This window comes from Gymnoscopelus microlampas (assembly GCF_963454915.1).
Source record: "Gymnoscopelus microlampas genome assembly, chromosome: 15".
Lineage (NCBI taxonomy): Eukaryota > Metazoa > Chordata > Actinopteri > Myctophiformes > Myctophidae > Gymnoscopelus > Gymnoscopelus microlampas.
The window spans coordinates 25,857,207-25,874,610 of NC_139952.1; the positions used below are offsets into that span (position 1 = coordinate 25,857,207).

At 43.0% G+C, this 17,404-nt stretch overlaps 1 protein-coding gene across 1 annotated transcript in view; it reads right to left on the reverse strand.

Annotated features, from left to right (window-relative positions):
* Positions 1 to 2,334: 2,334 nt before the first annotated feature.
* The window catches only part of LOC311061713 (RNA-binding motif, single-stranded-interacting protein 3-like), a gene marked incomplete at both ends in the record, with an annotated part of 110,521 nt that continues 95,451 nt past the window's right edge, over positions 2,335 to 17,404 (reverse strand). The window contains 2 exons of the mRNA XM_084080402.1: positions 2,335 to 2,460; positions 4,823 to 4,909. Coding sequence (XP_083936528.1) covers positions 2,335 to 2,460; positions 4,823 to 4,909 — 213 coding nt within the window. The remainder of the gene's footprint in view (positions 2,461 to 4,822; positions 4,910 to 17,404) is intronic.

A 17,404-nucleotide genomic window follows, 5' to 3' on the forward strand; every position in this document is an offset into this window, starting at 1 on the left:
CTTTTTTTTTTTTTTTTGCGGTGTGACAAGCAAAGCGGGCTAAAAACGTCGCAAAGCTTATATAAAAACAAACATAAAACGTCGCAGATAAAAAGCACTAATGTCGTCGACGGCGATCTCGCCGTGGAAAAAACACAAATCATAAATTGTATGATAATAATAGAAAACAAGTTCAGCATCTGCAACGGGCGGCGTCTTCGTCCACGTGCGACGCCGAGCCCGTTCCCGTTGATGTTTTCTTTACGCTTGATTTCTTCCTGGTGAAAAATCTCTTCAAAGCTTTGCCCCGCCCCCTCAAGTCCCCCCTTCCCCTCCCCGACACACATTTAGTTTCCTTCAGACACTCATTTATCTCCAACATAATTATTTATCAAAGTTTTCTTCTAATGAAGAAATGGAAAAAGAAAGCACTCTTCTCTATTAAATCTGTACAGCTTATGTGATAGACTCTTTCTTTCTTTTTTTTCCGTTGTTGTTTTTTTTTCTTCTTTCTCCTCTATAGAACAATGTCTACTCCCTCGCTCCAGCTGAGCGGTCCGAGGGACTCTTGTTTAAAACTTTTTAATCTTTTTTAAAATTTTGTATTTTGTATTTTTTTTGTATTTTTTTTTCACTTTGATACATTTTTTTTGTCGTTATTTCTTTTTCAACGAGGCGTGAAGACTCTGAACTCTGTAAAAAGTTTCTTCAAATTAAGGCCATGAAGATTGGAGAAACTAAAACAAGAAAAAAAAGAAAAAACACAACAACCCCATTTTGTTTTGTTTTTTTAGAGATATATCTAGAAAACTAAAATTTAACACTAGAACATAAAAAAGAGGTGAAAAGAAATAGTAGCTTTAATATCTGAGGAAGACAATCTCTGTGTATCGCAAACGTGACTCCTCCCTCTGTTTTTATCTAATTACAAAATAAACCACCTCTCCTCCTGCGTTCAACAGATGTAGTTTTTTTTTGTCTTTTTGTGTTGATATTATTTTTAATCTCTATTTTGTTTCTTCTTTTTTAATCAGTTGAGAATTTCTCTTAGAGAAACAGTCTAGGCTTCAGTCCAGCCCTTACTTTCTCAGACGACACAACAACTATTTCACTGTTTTTTTTTTTTTTAGTTTTCAGTTTTCTTTTTTAGTTTTTTTTTTGTTCTCTCATTCTCCTCTTTCACCTGCTCTCCTCCGTCTGCACTCTCTCCCTCTTTCTCTCTTTCTGTTTCTCTCAGGCCAGGTAGGAAATGAAAACAAAAGTGTGTCTCTCTTTTTTTTGGTGCCTGGGCAATCTGGAAGCAATCCGTCCACAGTCTTATGTCTCCTATCTCCTCGTATCCTTTCCTCTCTCCTCACGTCCTCAGTGCAGCCACCTTCTCCTGTCTCAAGGCAACGCTGTCACAGCGACACTCTGCCAGACCGACGCTATCTGATGAGAGAGAGAGAGAGAGAGAGAGAGAGAGAGAGAGAGAGAGAGAGAGAGAGAGAGAGAGAGAGAGAGAGAGAGACGTTATGTAGGAGAGATAAATAGGACAGACAGTCAGACAGACAGACAGACAGACAGAAAGATAATAAAGTGAGAAGGAGACAGGGTGGGAGTTAGACAGAACATCTACAGCTAGTAATTATTTTCATAATTATGCAATTGTGTCTTTTGACTAAATTAGTATCAATGACCAGACAGCCTCCACAGAGTCACAAACGTATAATTTATTATTACTTTTAGGATTATGTGATGGTTTTGTTATCATTTAGTTATAATGCTTTGTATGCCTTACAGAGTATTATAAGTCATCCAATCCATTATCAAGCAATCAAGTTTGTATAGTAAGACAGTAACACCTGCCCTACAAGCTACTTAAATAAAACACCAAAATATGTATTTTGGAAAAAGAAAGAAATGGAAAAATATATATTTTGAGCGGGTCGGTATAGTATATCTAAAATATTTGAGGGGGAATAGGGGAATGAGTTTTTTGTTTCTCCTTTCTGTATCTTTGTGATGTAATGAATATAAGATGCTATGTACACAATGTGTTTTGTACATATCGGCCTCCTGGTGGCGCTATAACAGGCCAATCAGAAAAATCTGGGCCAGAGGTTCTGAATTGGAATCCAGGGAGTGTGCGTGCACAGTTTCGCAGCGGCCGGGCCAACGGTGCCAGAGAATGGCTGCTAACGGACGGACAGAACGGACGGACACACGGACGGACGGACACAAGGACGGACGGACAGACAGGGGGTAAAACATACTCTCTCGCGGAGACAATAAAGTTTTCTTTCCGTTTCCTGAAATGTAACGGTTTCCACCCGACGGCGAGAAAAAAAAACGACATAATTGCAGCGGCGGTCCTCACTTGGACTGGTAGGAGTACGCCGGAACGTGGTCTGCATTGCTCTCCACCTGCATCTGTTGCTGCTGACCGCTCACCTCCTGAGACGAGGGCGCCGTCTGGGGGGAGGAGTCAGAGACCACGCCCTGAAAAGACAATGACATTACACTAGACCAACACACACAGTGAAACACTCATAGAGTTCATTTGTAACTTTTATGTTCTACCCCCCCCCCCCCCCCCAGGACAGGAGACCGGTAGATGTTTGGTGTTGGAGAGCCCAAACATCTGCCACTCGTCCAAGATGGCCAGTGGAGAGATATTGCACTCACAAGCTTCAGTCAGTACTGCTTGTCAACCAGAAGCTGTCCTACTACCTGAGGGTTGCCAGGGTTATAATTTCCCCGCAAGATTTTATTTGAAAATACTGCCTCCAACCACTGCAGATGTGTTAGGAAGTTATATGGTATTAAAATACTCTACCATACAGATTGGTTAAAATAGCATTTTATTCATTAAAGTCAGATTTGACTGTGTACTGTGATTGCAGATCAGTGGCCTTGTGGTTAGAGTGTTTGCCATAAGACTGGGAGGTTGAGGGTTCAAAAATCCCCACCATACCAAATTATGCAGCCAATGTCTTGGCACTCAGCGTCAAGGGTTGTATTGTACTATAGCGTCATGTCCAGGGGGGTGTATTTGTAATCTAGTTGCCTCACGCTACAGAAACAGGAGACAGGCTCCTGACCTACAGTATGGGCCACATGCTACTTGTCTTGTGGCTGCATTTGTATAAATAAACACAAAATATTTCAGCACAGAATCTTTCAATCAAGATAAGATAAGATAATAAGCCCTTAATTGATCCCATGAGGGAAATTCAGTCAAACGACATTCTCTGCTTGAAAAGAAGAGTCTCAACTTTCTCTGCACTATAAACTTTTACACAGAAAAAGTTGAGCGACTCTCTGGACAAAGCTATTCTTCACATCCAACTCTTAAAAAAAAGGTGGGCCGCTCCTCTGAAGGCCCCCCTATCGTGGACTCATTTCAATCACTTTTTTAACAAGCTCTCAAGGACACTGCGTCTGTCCATACATCAGCCCCCAGACACAAACTGTCCACTGTGCTGAGTCTCTGTACTGATATACACCCTGCTGCTGAGGAGGAGGCAAGACGGGATGAAATAGGTAGGAATAGCCCTGGGCCAAAATACAACTACGTCGGCTTCTCTCTCTCTCTCTCTCTCTCGCTCTCTCTCTCTCTCTCTCTCTTTCTCCGCTCCATCCTGCTTCGTGGACAGGAAGCGAACTAGCTCCCTCCCAGGGCGTGAAAGAGAGACAGACAGAGAGAGAGAGCGAGAGAGAGAGAGGGAGAGAGAGAGATGGATGATTCTGTCAAGATGCTGTCATGGCTGGAGGCAGGCGGGCTAAGCAGAGTCCTGCAGGCTGAGGGATGTGCGTGTTTCCTGCGGTACACGTGGCCGTGTCTTCACATGCTCTGCTGTACCGGCCGGCCGGCCGGCCGGGGAGAGAGAGAGAGAGAGAGAGAGAGAGAGAGAGAGAGAGAGAGAGAGAGAGAGAGAGAGAGAGAGGGAGAGAAAGGATGGCTCCTCCGCCAGTGTCTCACTTCAGCTCCTGTCATCTGATACACGGCTGATAGCAGCACTGTCAGCCACCAGACAGCAGCCTGTGCTCGCTTTTAATTCTTGCCCGCCCGCCTGCCCGACTTAACTGACTGACTAGGTAGCTGGCTGGCCAGCTGGCTGACTGACTATCTGCCTGGCTGGCTGGCTGACTGACTATCTGCCTGGCTGACTATCTGACTGGTTGGCTGGCTGGCTGGCTGGCTGGCTGGCTGGCTGGCTGTCTCACTGGCTGAGTGGCTGGATGACTGGCTGAGAAGTTGGCTTACTAACTGACTAGCTACAGTAGATGACTAGCTGGCTGGCTGGCTGATTAGCTGGCATGGTGTCCATGCTCGTCATTCGTCAGGATGACATGCCACGGAGCTCCAACACCAACGGAACAGAGTGACAAAAAGTCTTTGCAGTGCGTCTTTCAGAGATACTATAAAAGTTGTGTGAGTCATGTGCTTGGCTTGCACTTTCCGGGCTCATTATTCTGTGGAACGACCAGGGCATTTGTTTGGAGAATGAGAGCAATTTGCAGCTTACATCCAATGTGATCTGTCTGCTTAATGACCACACTGGTGGGCCGACGTGTTTCCTTTATAACTGTGTCTCTGTGACTGTGAATGTATTGTATATGTGTACTGTCTTGTGTGTATTCTGTACCGTGTGTACTATACTGTATGTGTGCTTTACCCTGTGTATGCTGTACCTTGTGTTCCAGGTGTGTACTGTTCCATGTGTACGATATGTAGACTTTTAGGGGGTCTAAATTGACCCTTACAAGTCTGTAACTCTGACAGTATACAAATGGAGAAGTGTGAGAACCATTGTTATAGTGTACTGTGTATGTACTGGGTAAAGGAGGTGTGTCTTACTTCCACAGGGACTGAAGGAGGCACCGCAGTGTACTGGGGGATGTAGGTCCCTTGCATAGGTGCCGCGGCTGCTGCAGCAGTCATGTACTGAAAAACACAACAAGACAAACATCATCAGAACCCGCCCGTCATATTCAGCCTTAGACTACTGTATGTTGACGCTCGCACCCCAACTCGAGATCTATTGGATTGGGTTTACCAAGTCTGAACAGTAAATATAAATCTAAGCTAATTTGAACCACATTCCTACAGTTGGCTTGAAATGCCATTCAAAACTGATTTCTAAAAATGTGTAACAGTTTGGACACCAACGTATGATTTATACTTTATACCATAAATAGCCCATCTACAGTACAAGCTCATAAAGTGCACTCTAATTATGAATATTTGCTTTGTTTGTTGACTAGAGTTCATGCTCCTTTACAGAAATAAATCAGTTTGAACCAATTCAACATAGTGTCCCTGTTTTGGCCATGCCATTCTAGATGATCATTTAAAAAAAGATACTGTTTATTCTGTTATTTATCTCTCATTAATACTGTTGTTAATTGTAATGCGTTAGCAGGTGCATCACTGCAAATGAGGCTCCGGTCTCTGGGATTCCCTGCGTGAATAAAGGTGTTATTTAATTGATTAACTGACTTGATTGATTGACTAACTGATTGATATTAAAATAGACTCTTACAAGAGTACAAAGTTCTTGCCATAAATCTTATCAGTGCCAACAGCATTTGTCATGTGACATAAATCTATCTATAATATGCCATAGTATGTCATGACAATGCCATGACATACTACATTTCACATTCCCCAGACATTTGCTGTTGCAAGCCCTTCATTCCTCTGTGCTCACAGACAGGGTTCACTGTTCCACAAAATACACACAAGGATGTCAAAACCGTCAACAATCAATGTCGCCATGTCCTCCTGAAAGTCTCATTTTGCTTCATTATCCCAGAAAGGGACAAGAAGACGAGTGCCTGTTATGTGCCCAACATCCTTAGGGGGGCAGGAGTGTGTGGTTATCAGAGCAGAGAGTGCTGAAGGCTGACATGAAACAGGAGAAGAAGAGGAACCCTGCTGTTCTGTTCAGACTTCACATGCAGCAGAATGCAACTAAGAACATTAAACAAATAGAGAGGAAGAGTATGGGAAACAGATATGAGGAATGAGAGAAAGACAGAATAATTGTGTCTGTGCGAGGCAGAGGAGAGAAAGACAGACAAGGAGCATAGAACAAGTTATGTCAAAAGAGAAAGATAGAGAAGAGAGAAATAAAGAGACAGAGATAACCAGAGAGAGTAAAAGAAAGAATGTTGTGTTGTGTGTATCTCTGCAGTAGTACAGTGGGTCAGAGAGGCTTATTGTCGCTATCAGGCGAGAATGGGGGAGTCTATATCCCCGTTTCAATCTGCTATACCAGTGGTTTTCAACAATTTTCATATCAAGGTCCATTATTTCTTTGCCATTTAAGCCACGGACCATCATTTGATGAGATTTATCTTGGGACTCTCAGACCCAAGACTTAGAATATTTTGTTATCGTTGGGTACGATTTTGTCCACAATTCCATGCTGTATTGATGGGGTATCATAGGAGAGACAACAGGCCAACGTTGATCAAAATAATAATTTAACTCTTGAGAGTGTAAAATGAAACCAAATGTACCCGTAAGGGTCTATTCGGTTTCATTTTACGCTCTCAAGAGTTAAAGATCTATAAGGGTCCATTTGGTTACCAACTCTCCATCATTTAGCTGGGGACCACCTGGAACCCCCTCAAGGACCACTGGTGGTCCCCGGACCACTGGTTGAGAACCACTGTGCTAGACCTCTGTTAGATGGATTGCTGAGGTGCAGTGCAACACCTACCATCAGCTCCCATTCAACTTGTCACGAAGCGGTGCTACTCAATGGAACCCATGGCCTTGTGGTCCAAAGGCGAGTGCTCTACCGACCGAGATACCCCGGACACAAATGTCAGATAAATCAGCAGGAAGCCTTGCCCCGTGGCTCTGCCCCTTCCTGACACGTTTGTCGGACCGACAGAGAAGGAAGCACAAACCCTTTTTCTCCTTCACTTTCTTTCCGTAAACAAAGTAATCTTCATCTATAGGTCTTCTTCTCAGGACTCACGTCCACGTAAAGTGATTCATTTCAGTGATCGTACTCTCTTGAATGGTTACCACACATACTGTACCACATGGACTGTAATGCCTGACAGCGAGTCCCTGGTGTGTGTGTGTGTGTGTGTACTTGTATCACTTGTGAGTGGCAAATGTCCCCACAAGCAGACATTGTGAGGATAATTTTCCTGGTCCTCACAAACAAATGGTTGTTTTATGCTTAAAAAAACAAAAGATTTGGGGAGTTATCTAGGCTTACAAGCAGGAAAAGATAAACACCAAAAAAGAGAACACCAACCTGGGGATTATGATTAGGCATTTACAGGTTAGGTTTAGGGGTTGGAGCTTGAGTTAAGGTTGATTTATACTCAACAAAAATAGCCAATCTACAAGCTTGTAGATTGTAAAAACAAAAAGGCATTCATATATCCATCATCCTAAAATGCTGATGTCCTCACCATTATAGTAATACAATCGCACGTGTGTATGTGTGTGTGTGTGTGTGTGTGTGTGTGTGTGTGTGTGTGATGTGATGTGTCAGGCTTGCAGACAGCCTCCTTGGCTATGGGCCCAGTGGTGCAGCTAGCGGAGTGTCATTACCGACGGCCCCGGCTCTGCCGTGCGCTGCTAATGAGAGGAGCTAAAGGCCACAGACACGGGTGATTAACTCCGCTACCGCCATCACTGCTAGCGCTAGCTAACACATACTGTACACACATACTGTACGCACAGTCACACACGGGCACGCGCACACACGCACACACACACACACACACACACACACACACACACACACACACACACACACACACACACACACACACACACACACACACACACGCACACACACACACACACACACACACACACACACACACACACACACACACACACACACACACACACACACACACACACACACAGATGCTTTGTGTTGTCACCATACTGGACCATGTCATTTCAGTACAACACCTTGAAAAAATATTGACATTCAATATCATTTTTAAAACCACAAGGGAAACAGACGCTATGTGCCCAACCTGGGTCTGGATTCTTGTCCCTGCACCTCGAGGCTAAACATTACCATGGGTTTACAGAGGAAGAACAGCTTTGTAATTACAGTGATGAGTTCCATTTTGTGTTTTATTGGCCTTTAGGTTATGATTTGCAGTGTCAAAACATAGCTTTGACTTTTTGGGGGAACGCGTGGGATAAACAAGCAGAGAACATAGATCTGACTTTGATTTTAGCTCCTCTGATACAAACATTAACCCAGTTTATTATTATTATTATTATTATTTTTGTAAACTGTGCTCAAGATGCAGCTATCAGATATTGAGAAGGGACTGTAATGTCTTATAATTCCGTAAGGGATGGGTCATAATAACACAAGATGCGAAAATAACATTCATTCGTCCTTTTCATTCACAACAACTGTATTTAGTAAAACATAACTATAACATGACATTTTGCAGCTGCCTTGAGGTAGCGCTAAATTTGTTAGCACCCTTGCATGGTTGGCACTAATCTGTAGCATCTTTTGCATGATGTAACTCTGAGAGTATACAAGTGTAACCAAATGGACACTTAAGGGTCCATTTGATTACACTACGCCGTCTTGCGTTATGCCCATCCGACTGATATGTCTGAGTCATAGTGTCGGGGGCTTTTAGTGCGGGCCACTAAGTCCATTTTTATGTTACAATAGTTCACTTTGTGATACAAGCGCCAAATTTGGCATGAACAATGCCAAGGACCTACTTTTGCAGAAAAGCCCGTTAGCCACGCAAAAAAAAACAATATGGCTGCCATTTTCCAAAATGGCTGCTGGCGAAAGACATTTTATGTGTATTTTGACCTGGATTGTGATTGGATTTAGATTATTTTGGTATTAACATATAGTTTTGACTCCCCCCGCCCCCTCCCCCCCGTTAGCTACGCGAAAAAAAAACAATATGGCTGCCATTTTCCAAAATGGCTTCAGGCAAAAGGCATTTTATGTGTATTTTGACCTGGATTGTGATTGGATTATCCAATTTTGATTATTTTGGCATCAGAATATAGTTTTGACTCCCCCTCCCCCAGTTAGCCATGCACAAAAAAACAATATGGCTGCCACTTTCCAAAATGGCTGCTGGGGAAATACATTTTATGTGTATTTTGACCTGGATTGTGATTAGATTTTGATTATTTTAGTATCAACATATGAGTCCCCCCCCCCCCCCCCCACCATGTCTGGATCACAAATTGTTGTAATCGTCACATTTGCAGGCACTCAGCTGTGTGCACTGAACGCCAAAGCGGTAGCACTTGCATCTACCACGACGTTCAGTCTTGCACCGGCTTTTGTCAGTTGTTCACAAATCTGGGCAATTGGTAGAGTGTCATCCACGCTACTTGCCAAATGTCATCTTCTGCTCGCCATCCCCAGCTGGCAGGGCTCTCTGTATGACATTTGCCATACAGTTACCTGGCTTCAGACAGGGGCAACTTGATAAGTGGCATGCTCACATGATGTGCAAGAGATGCCCTTGTAGGTGGAATGGCATCATAGGACCTCTGCTTCCATGCAAACAGGTAAAATCTTGCATCATCAACCCCATCACCAGTGCTGTTCTTGTCATGCACTGTTACTGGTGGGTATTGACTGAGCTTCTGGAAGACATGAGACACTTCAGGCCACACTTGCCGGGTTCGCCATGCTGTCTTTTTGCCTTTTCCCACGAAAGGCTGACACAACATCACATCCAGTGAAAGTGTGAAAGAAAAGGATGCCAATGGATTTTTCAGGGCCTAGATTCTTCACTAAATCGTGAACTGGTAACCAACAACAATACAGTACAGTACAGTACAGTACAGTGCTGTTCAATAACAATACAGTAGAGCACAGTACAGTACTGTGCTATACAATAACAAAACAGTACAGTACTGTGCTGTACAATAACAGAACAGTACAGTAGAGTAAAGTACAGTGCTGTATAATAACAGTACAATACTGTTTTGGAATGTGTTAGTTTGTCCTGTTTTAAGTGGTTACTTAGTTTTTACTTTACTGTTGTTTGTTTTATTTTGTCGTAACGTTTCCTGTCTTGTCTCATTACCTTTTGTGATTAGTTTTATTTCTCCACCTGTGTCCCGTTAGTCCCTTAACTCAGTGGTGCGCATTCTGCACAACCTTTTTACAGTACACCCTCAGAAAACATTTGGATTATCGAATCCCGATCCAGGTCAAAAACCACATGAAATGTCTTTCGCCGGCAGCCATTTAAAAAAATGGCAGTCATATATATATTTTTGCTTGGCTAATGGGGGGAGGGGCGGGGGGGAGTCAAAACTATATTCTGATGCCAAAATAATTTCAATCCAGGTAAAAAAAAACACATAAAATGTCTTTAGCTGGCAGCCATTTTGGAAAATGGCAGCCATATTGTTTTTTTTTTGGTGTGGCTAACGGGGGGGGGGGGGGGGGGGGTAGGGGGGAGTCAAAACTATATTCTGATGCCAAAATAATAAAAATTGGATTATCCAATCACAAGTCAGGTCAAAAACCACATAGCATGTCTTTTGCCGGCAGCCATTTTGGAAAATGGCAGCCATATTGGGTTTTTTTGGGTGGCTAACGGGGGGATGGGGTGGGGGGGGGGTCAAAACTATATTCTGATGCCAAAATAACCAAACTTGGATTATCCAATCACAATCCAGGTCAAAAACCACATAGCATGTCTTTCGCCGGCAGCCATTTTGGAAAATGGCAGCCATATTTGTTTTTTTTGGGTGGCTAACGGGCTTTTGTGAAAAAGTAGGTCCAGAAGAAACTTTGTGGAAAATTTGGCGCTTGTATCACAAAGTGAAGTATCGTGTCACTAACAGCCCCCACTATTTGTCACCCGTTGTACCTGTCTGTCTGTGTCCCTTTTGTGCCCATACATGGAGATCTCTTTCAGTAAACTCTCAGAGTATTTGATTTTGATTTTACTAGTATTTTAAATGAGCTAAATCTGTCATGGTAGCACCCCTAGTTGGCACTATACTACTCCGTAGCATCTCTTACATGTGGGTTTACTGGGATCCTTTGCCTTTTGTTGGTCATTCATTTCAAATGTGAAATATTTCCAAACAGCCCTCAGCACAACAGCACAGTTTTCTTTGATGAGATGCCAATCTTCTCTTTCCATCTCTCTCTCTGGCAATTTGACTTGACTGGTGTCCAGAACCGTTCCTGAGGCTCTGCACTTGCCATCTTTTGCAAGCCAACACCGTGAACTAGGTTATTATGGTTGCTATTTTTCATAACAGAAGGTATCAATAGTGCCGGGAAGATAAAGAAGTGGTAATATAATCAAAATCTACTGAATAAACTATATTTATGACAATACTACTACTACTGCTACAGTAACAAACACCGCAACCACTAACATGCACCACTAATGCTACCACACACAGTAACATGAACACACAGCGCTGTAGCGCTAACACATCAAACCAACACACACCACTAATACATACAACTACTGCAAACACACGCTGATGTCTGTGCGTGCGTGCGTGCGTGCGTGCGTGCGTGCGTGCGTGCGTGCGTGCGTGTGTGTGTGACTGCGAGCGCACCATGCGCGTCCGTAAGTGAGGGTACAGTATCACACCATGAAGTCTGTCACACTTAAGACGAAGTGAGATGGCACATCCTGATTAATGTCATGTTCTCTCTCGCTGGCGCACGCACGCACACACACACACACACACACACACGCACACGCACACGCACACGCACACGCACGCACGCACTCGCTCTCTCTCTCCCTGATCCTACTCCCCACTAAAAGGCGTTGGTTAGCTTCTCAGATTGGTGCGAGTGACCTTATCCTGTCAGGAGGATTGAACCTTTGCATACCAATTTCCCTGAGACCTTTAATATCGCTGCTCTCTCCTCCCAGTAACTTATTCAGTCATCTCACCTGAGGATCACAAACCAAGACGAGCAAAGCTGTAATTAGCAACATCAGGACCGATGTGTCAGAGGGGTGAGTCACAGTTCATCTAACATGATGTGTCTCTCTCTCTCTCAGAGCCGCCAAAAAAAAAGAAGAAGATTGGGAGACTTAATGAGAAAATTTGATACGATAATATATTTTATCTGCTGCTGTAAGTGTTAGGTAACCTATGGAACGTGTCAGGTTGAGAGGGGGTTGTGGGAAGAGCTGTCAGGACTACTGCAGCCATCTAAGACGGTGGTTCTCAATGGGGATGGGGGGGGGGGCTCCAGGGTTCTTTATGGGGGTTCCAGGGGGTCTCCATCAAAACAAGGAGCAGTTTAAACACTTAAGCCCTATTTTATATTTGGGCTATTTTTGACACATCTTTGAATATTTAAGTGTTTAAGAATGTTCCTGTTCATGGTCCATGCAGGGACACATACTGTATAGAATCTTCTCCAACTGGCTATAAATGGAGTTTCACACCAGCAATCAGAAACACATCCATCCATTTACATGCACACATGTACGTAATATACATTCACAGTCATGATATAAACACAATACACTGCAAACTGTAAATATTCATGTGCACATAGTACATACTCTACAAAACACACACACACACACACACACACACACACACACACACACACACACAAACCTGCTGAGGCTGCACCAGATGTGTGTGTGTGTGTGTGTGTGTGTGTGTGTGTGTGTGTGTGTGTGTGTGTGTGTGTGTGTGTGTGTGTGTGTGTGTGTGTGTGCGTACGTGCGTGTGTGTCCATGCGTGAGTGTGTGTGTTGAGTGAGGTCTTTCTTAACGAGGCTGGTGTGAGTGGATTTCTTAAACACCTCGCAGCACCAGTAGGCTTCCTGCTACAGACTGCAGTACAGCGAGACCAAAACTAAAATCCATAAAATGAACGTAACCTCTTTGTACCATGGAGCTTAGGGCCTGCACTCCTGTACAGAATATAAACAACAGAAAGGAGTTCACAGGGTGCATCCACTATAGCTGCTGGGACCGTTCTAATTCTAATTCTAAGCGTCTAACAGGATGAAGCACAGCATTATATACAGTAGAACAAAACCTGGGTTTTATACACGGCAGCCATATTGGCAAGAAAGGTGTTACCAATGACACTAATTAAGGCTCTGTGCCATTTAGTGTAGCCAGCATGCACAATATCAGCACGTTTGGCAAGAATGGAACACAACCTTAATTAATATTACTGGTAACACCTGTGAAGGAAGTAAAAAGTGGCCCAATGTCTTGCCAACATGGCCGCCGTGCAATAGCGCCTATCTTATGGTAGAACCCTGTCTGTCTATCTAACCCTCTATTTCTACATGTCCATCCATCCATCCATCCATCCATCATGTGGTCTGAGGACCCCCATGGGCCCTTGACAGCGTTCCAGGGTGTGCCCAGCTAAATGATTGACAGATAGGAACCAAATGGACTTTTAATAGGTCCGTCAACAAATGACACTCTCAGAGTTAAATTAACACTGAGGATTTTATAGTGTACAAGATTGGGGTCCCTGAGGTAACGACCGTGGGGGTCCGTGGCCCTAATGCATATCAAAACGGAGGGTCCTTGAAATGAAAGAGGTTGAGAATCAGTGGTCTATAGGAGGACCAGCTGCTACCTGCTCAGGGTGGGTTATTAATGGCGGAGCAGTCAGGGGAAGCTCTGTGATAGCTATTGATCTTCGCTGTAGACCTTCAGACAGTAGCAGGGGAAACACTGGGGCTTTACATTCTGCTACTGGTTGAATAATAATGCAGCACTGTGTAGCACTTAACCAGTACAGGTCCACCGCATACAAACTCCCTCTTTAGGGCATGGAATTACACACGGTAAAATCCTCAGCGTTAGTTTAAGCCATTAAGACCCAAGGCCGATTCTACAAATGCCTTCTAAATCAGTAGTTCTCACACCTTCAAGATAAAAAACATCGGTCAAAACGAGCTTGTATATCTGCTATTTTTTAATAGCCAACGCAAAAATCTAAAATTACACAGATGCTTTCCCGGTTTTAACGGGTTAACTCTGAGTGTAAAAATGGACCCTTATTGACCTCCATTTTGGTCCATTTTCACACTAAAGGCCTGATATATATACTTGCCACGTTCCATGTAGGTGGGATCAAGAGAGATCAAGAGGGATTTATCTGACACTCACTCATACAGGTACAAGCAGCCAAGTGTTGGTGGGACATGTTCCACAGAGGCTACAGTATGTTAACACAACAATGCAATGTAACATGATAATAATAATTATTAAAATATAACACTGGATGTAATTACGGGGAAAAAAATATTTGAATATTTGTCTTTATATCATGATATAAACACAGATACTTCCACTTCTCACTGCAAACACTTATATCTCTACCGACAGCAACAATTTCTTTCCAAGACTTTAAACACATGGGTCTGTCTTTATAGGCATTTAACGACGAGTTATAAAGATGAGGGATAGCGATGGGTCTATACTAACAACCTCTCCTCAAACAGGGCCACTGTGCTTCTGTTCTATAGAGCAGTGATTCCCCGTGAGTATATTGAAAGTGGGCCCCCAAATAATTAGAAAACACTAAATAGACTTTATTGATAACATAACATTTAAACAAAAGTCTATTTTGTTTCTTTAAAACCTTAAAATGAGTTTTCATTGTGGTACCGACATGCACTGAAAATGCACATTTGACTATGCTTATTTGTTTATTTGTATGTTAAAGCAAAAAATAAATAAATAGAAAACATAAAAAATCTATTTATCATTTAGGTATTCAGCAAACGCTCTTTGAGGCCTCGTATAAGCCCTTTGGGTTTCTTGCCTCCACCTGGCACTTTTCCTTTTTTTATTTTGTGTACAGTTTTTTTTCGTATTGTTTTTACAATTTGTGCTCCGATCCACAGTGACTTACAGAGTTCAAATCAGACTCCTAGGTTTGGAGTACATCCAATACAATACCGCATTACAATAAACTGACTGCTGGGGTTCATGATGGCCGCTGTTTCTTAGTTTCCAGAACCTTCTGTAAATCTAGAATTTCAGCAACGGGATCCATTAAGACTCTGCACTGAGTCTAGGTTTACGCTGATTAATTCATTTCCATGCACTCCTCTACACTGTAAAATGTGTAACTCTCTGAGAGTGTACATATGTAACCAAATGGGCTCGTAAGGGTCCATTTAGTTACATTTGTATACTCTCTGAGTTACAAATGGATAAGATATCACTTGGAAGTTTATGTGCAGTTTCTGCACACATGCTGGCTCAGATGTTTTCACTGCTGTGGTGATGTCCATGTTTTTACTTCAACTAAAAATAAAACGGCTTCTTTTCACTTGTTGATTGACGAATAAAAGGCCAACACAGCCATTTAAACCCTACTTCTACCATTTAAGAAACACACAGCTGTAAACAGATCATTACAAACACCTGGTATACTGCTTTTATAGAACAAACAGACCTTGCAGAAATCAAGGACAGACCCAAGAACAAAAGCAGTATCATATGGTGCAAAATAGACTATTACATGGCCAAAAACGTCGACAAAAAGTATTTACATATATTGTGAAACTATATTTACAGTGTCTATATGAAATTATGTATTATAATATGAAGAATTTAGAGAAGAGAACAGGCTTTAATATTTAAAATGCTGACATGTTTCAACCATCAGGTCTTCATCAGGGCAGGTCATTCTGCTTTTATATTTTGAAATATATTGACCAATATTTGGTCAGATATGTACAGCATCAGAAACAGAGTATGTTCAAATAGAAACAGAGTATGTTCAAATAGAAACAGAGTATGTTCAAATACAATGGATATGGCTTCAATGTGGACACATGCACACACACACACACACACACACACACACACACACACACACACACACACACACACACACACACACACACACACACACACACACACACACACACACACACACACGCATACAGTGTGAGAGGGGTTGTGTTAGCGTGTGTGTTTCTAGCCTATAGAAGGCGCCGGGGGGAAGCAACGGGGATAAATGGGGGAGCGCACAAAACTGTCTTCCTGGGATAGAAGAGCTGTCAATCACCCTGTCACCATGACAACAGCAAGGCTGGTTCTACATCCTGTGACAAGCATAGGACGGAGAGAGAGAGAGAGAGAGAGAGGACGGAAGGTCACCTCCTGTCATGTCAGGGACACACACACACACACGCTCGCGCGCGCGCGCACCTCACACATACACACACGGCAGTGGCTCAGGAGCTAGAGCGGCCTCTTGGGAACTGGAAGGTTCCCAGTTTGATCCCCGGATCCCCCTGGGTTAGTGTCGAAGTGTCCTTGGGCAAGACACTTAACCCCTAATTGCTCCTGATGATGAGCAGATTGATGAGCATGTGGTGCATTGGTGCTTTGCATGGTTTCCTCCGCCGTCAGTGTGTGAATGTGTGTGTGTGAATGGGTGAATGTAATGAATGTATAGTAAATGTATCTAGTGAATCCTTACTCTCCTTAAAAAAAAAAAACTGCTCTAAAAGAGCACTGCGAGTGGCTGCAATTCAGAACTGGCCCCTCTAAAAAGTCAAAGCCTACAACCCCCCCGTTTGTTTACTGTACATATCTTTATTGATTTATTGACATGATGTTTTTGCATAGAAGTGCATATTTGTCTGTCTTTAAATGTTTCGATGAATTGAGTACAAAGGACCCCAATGGAAACAAGCCATATAGTGCTTTCTTGGGTTTAAAATCCTCTTAACAGACCTTGTATTGAACTGCACTTCCCTTGTGCTTGTCTTTGCAAACTGTTAATAAAATATTCAATCAATCAAAAATAATGCACATTGTAAAAAGTGCTTCGGATAAAAGGAGCTTTGTACAGTAAGTGCCCTATTTACCACTGATTTACCACACACCATGGATAGAATTACCTGCTAGATAATACGGAATGTGCACAGTGTACAAATGTTTCTCTTTCAGAGTTAAATTTAAAGTTAACGAGTAATGGGAACAAACTTCACATTCCTGACTGAACCATGTTGACTGGCTGTAGCCATGGAGGATTTCCTGATTAAACACTGAGTCATGTTCTTCTTCATCACTAGCAATGAGTCCTCTCTCTAACAGCCTTCCTCACCAATCCTTCCACATCGTTTTCACGGCACAAAATGAGCCGACATTCTGGGAAAGAATGTGGTCACTGTACAGCTGCTGTTTGGGAGATCTGGAACATTTGGTTCTCCTTGGGGAGGAGAACAGAGAAACCATAGCGCCACACACACACACACACACACACACACACACACACACACACACACACACACACACACACACACACACACACACACACACACACACACACACACACACACACACACACACACACACACACACACACACGCACATACACATGCACACACACAGCCACAGAACGTCCTGTAACAGCCCGGGAACATTCTCTGAAGAGGTCTGT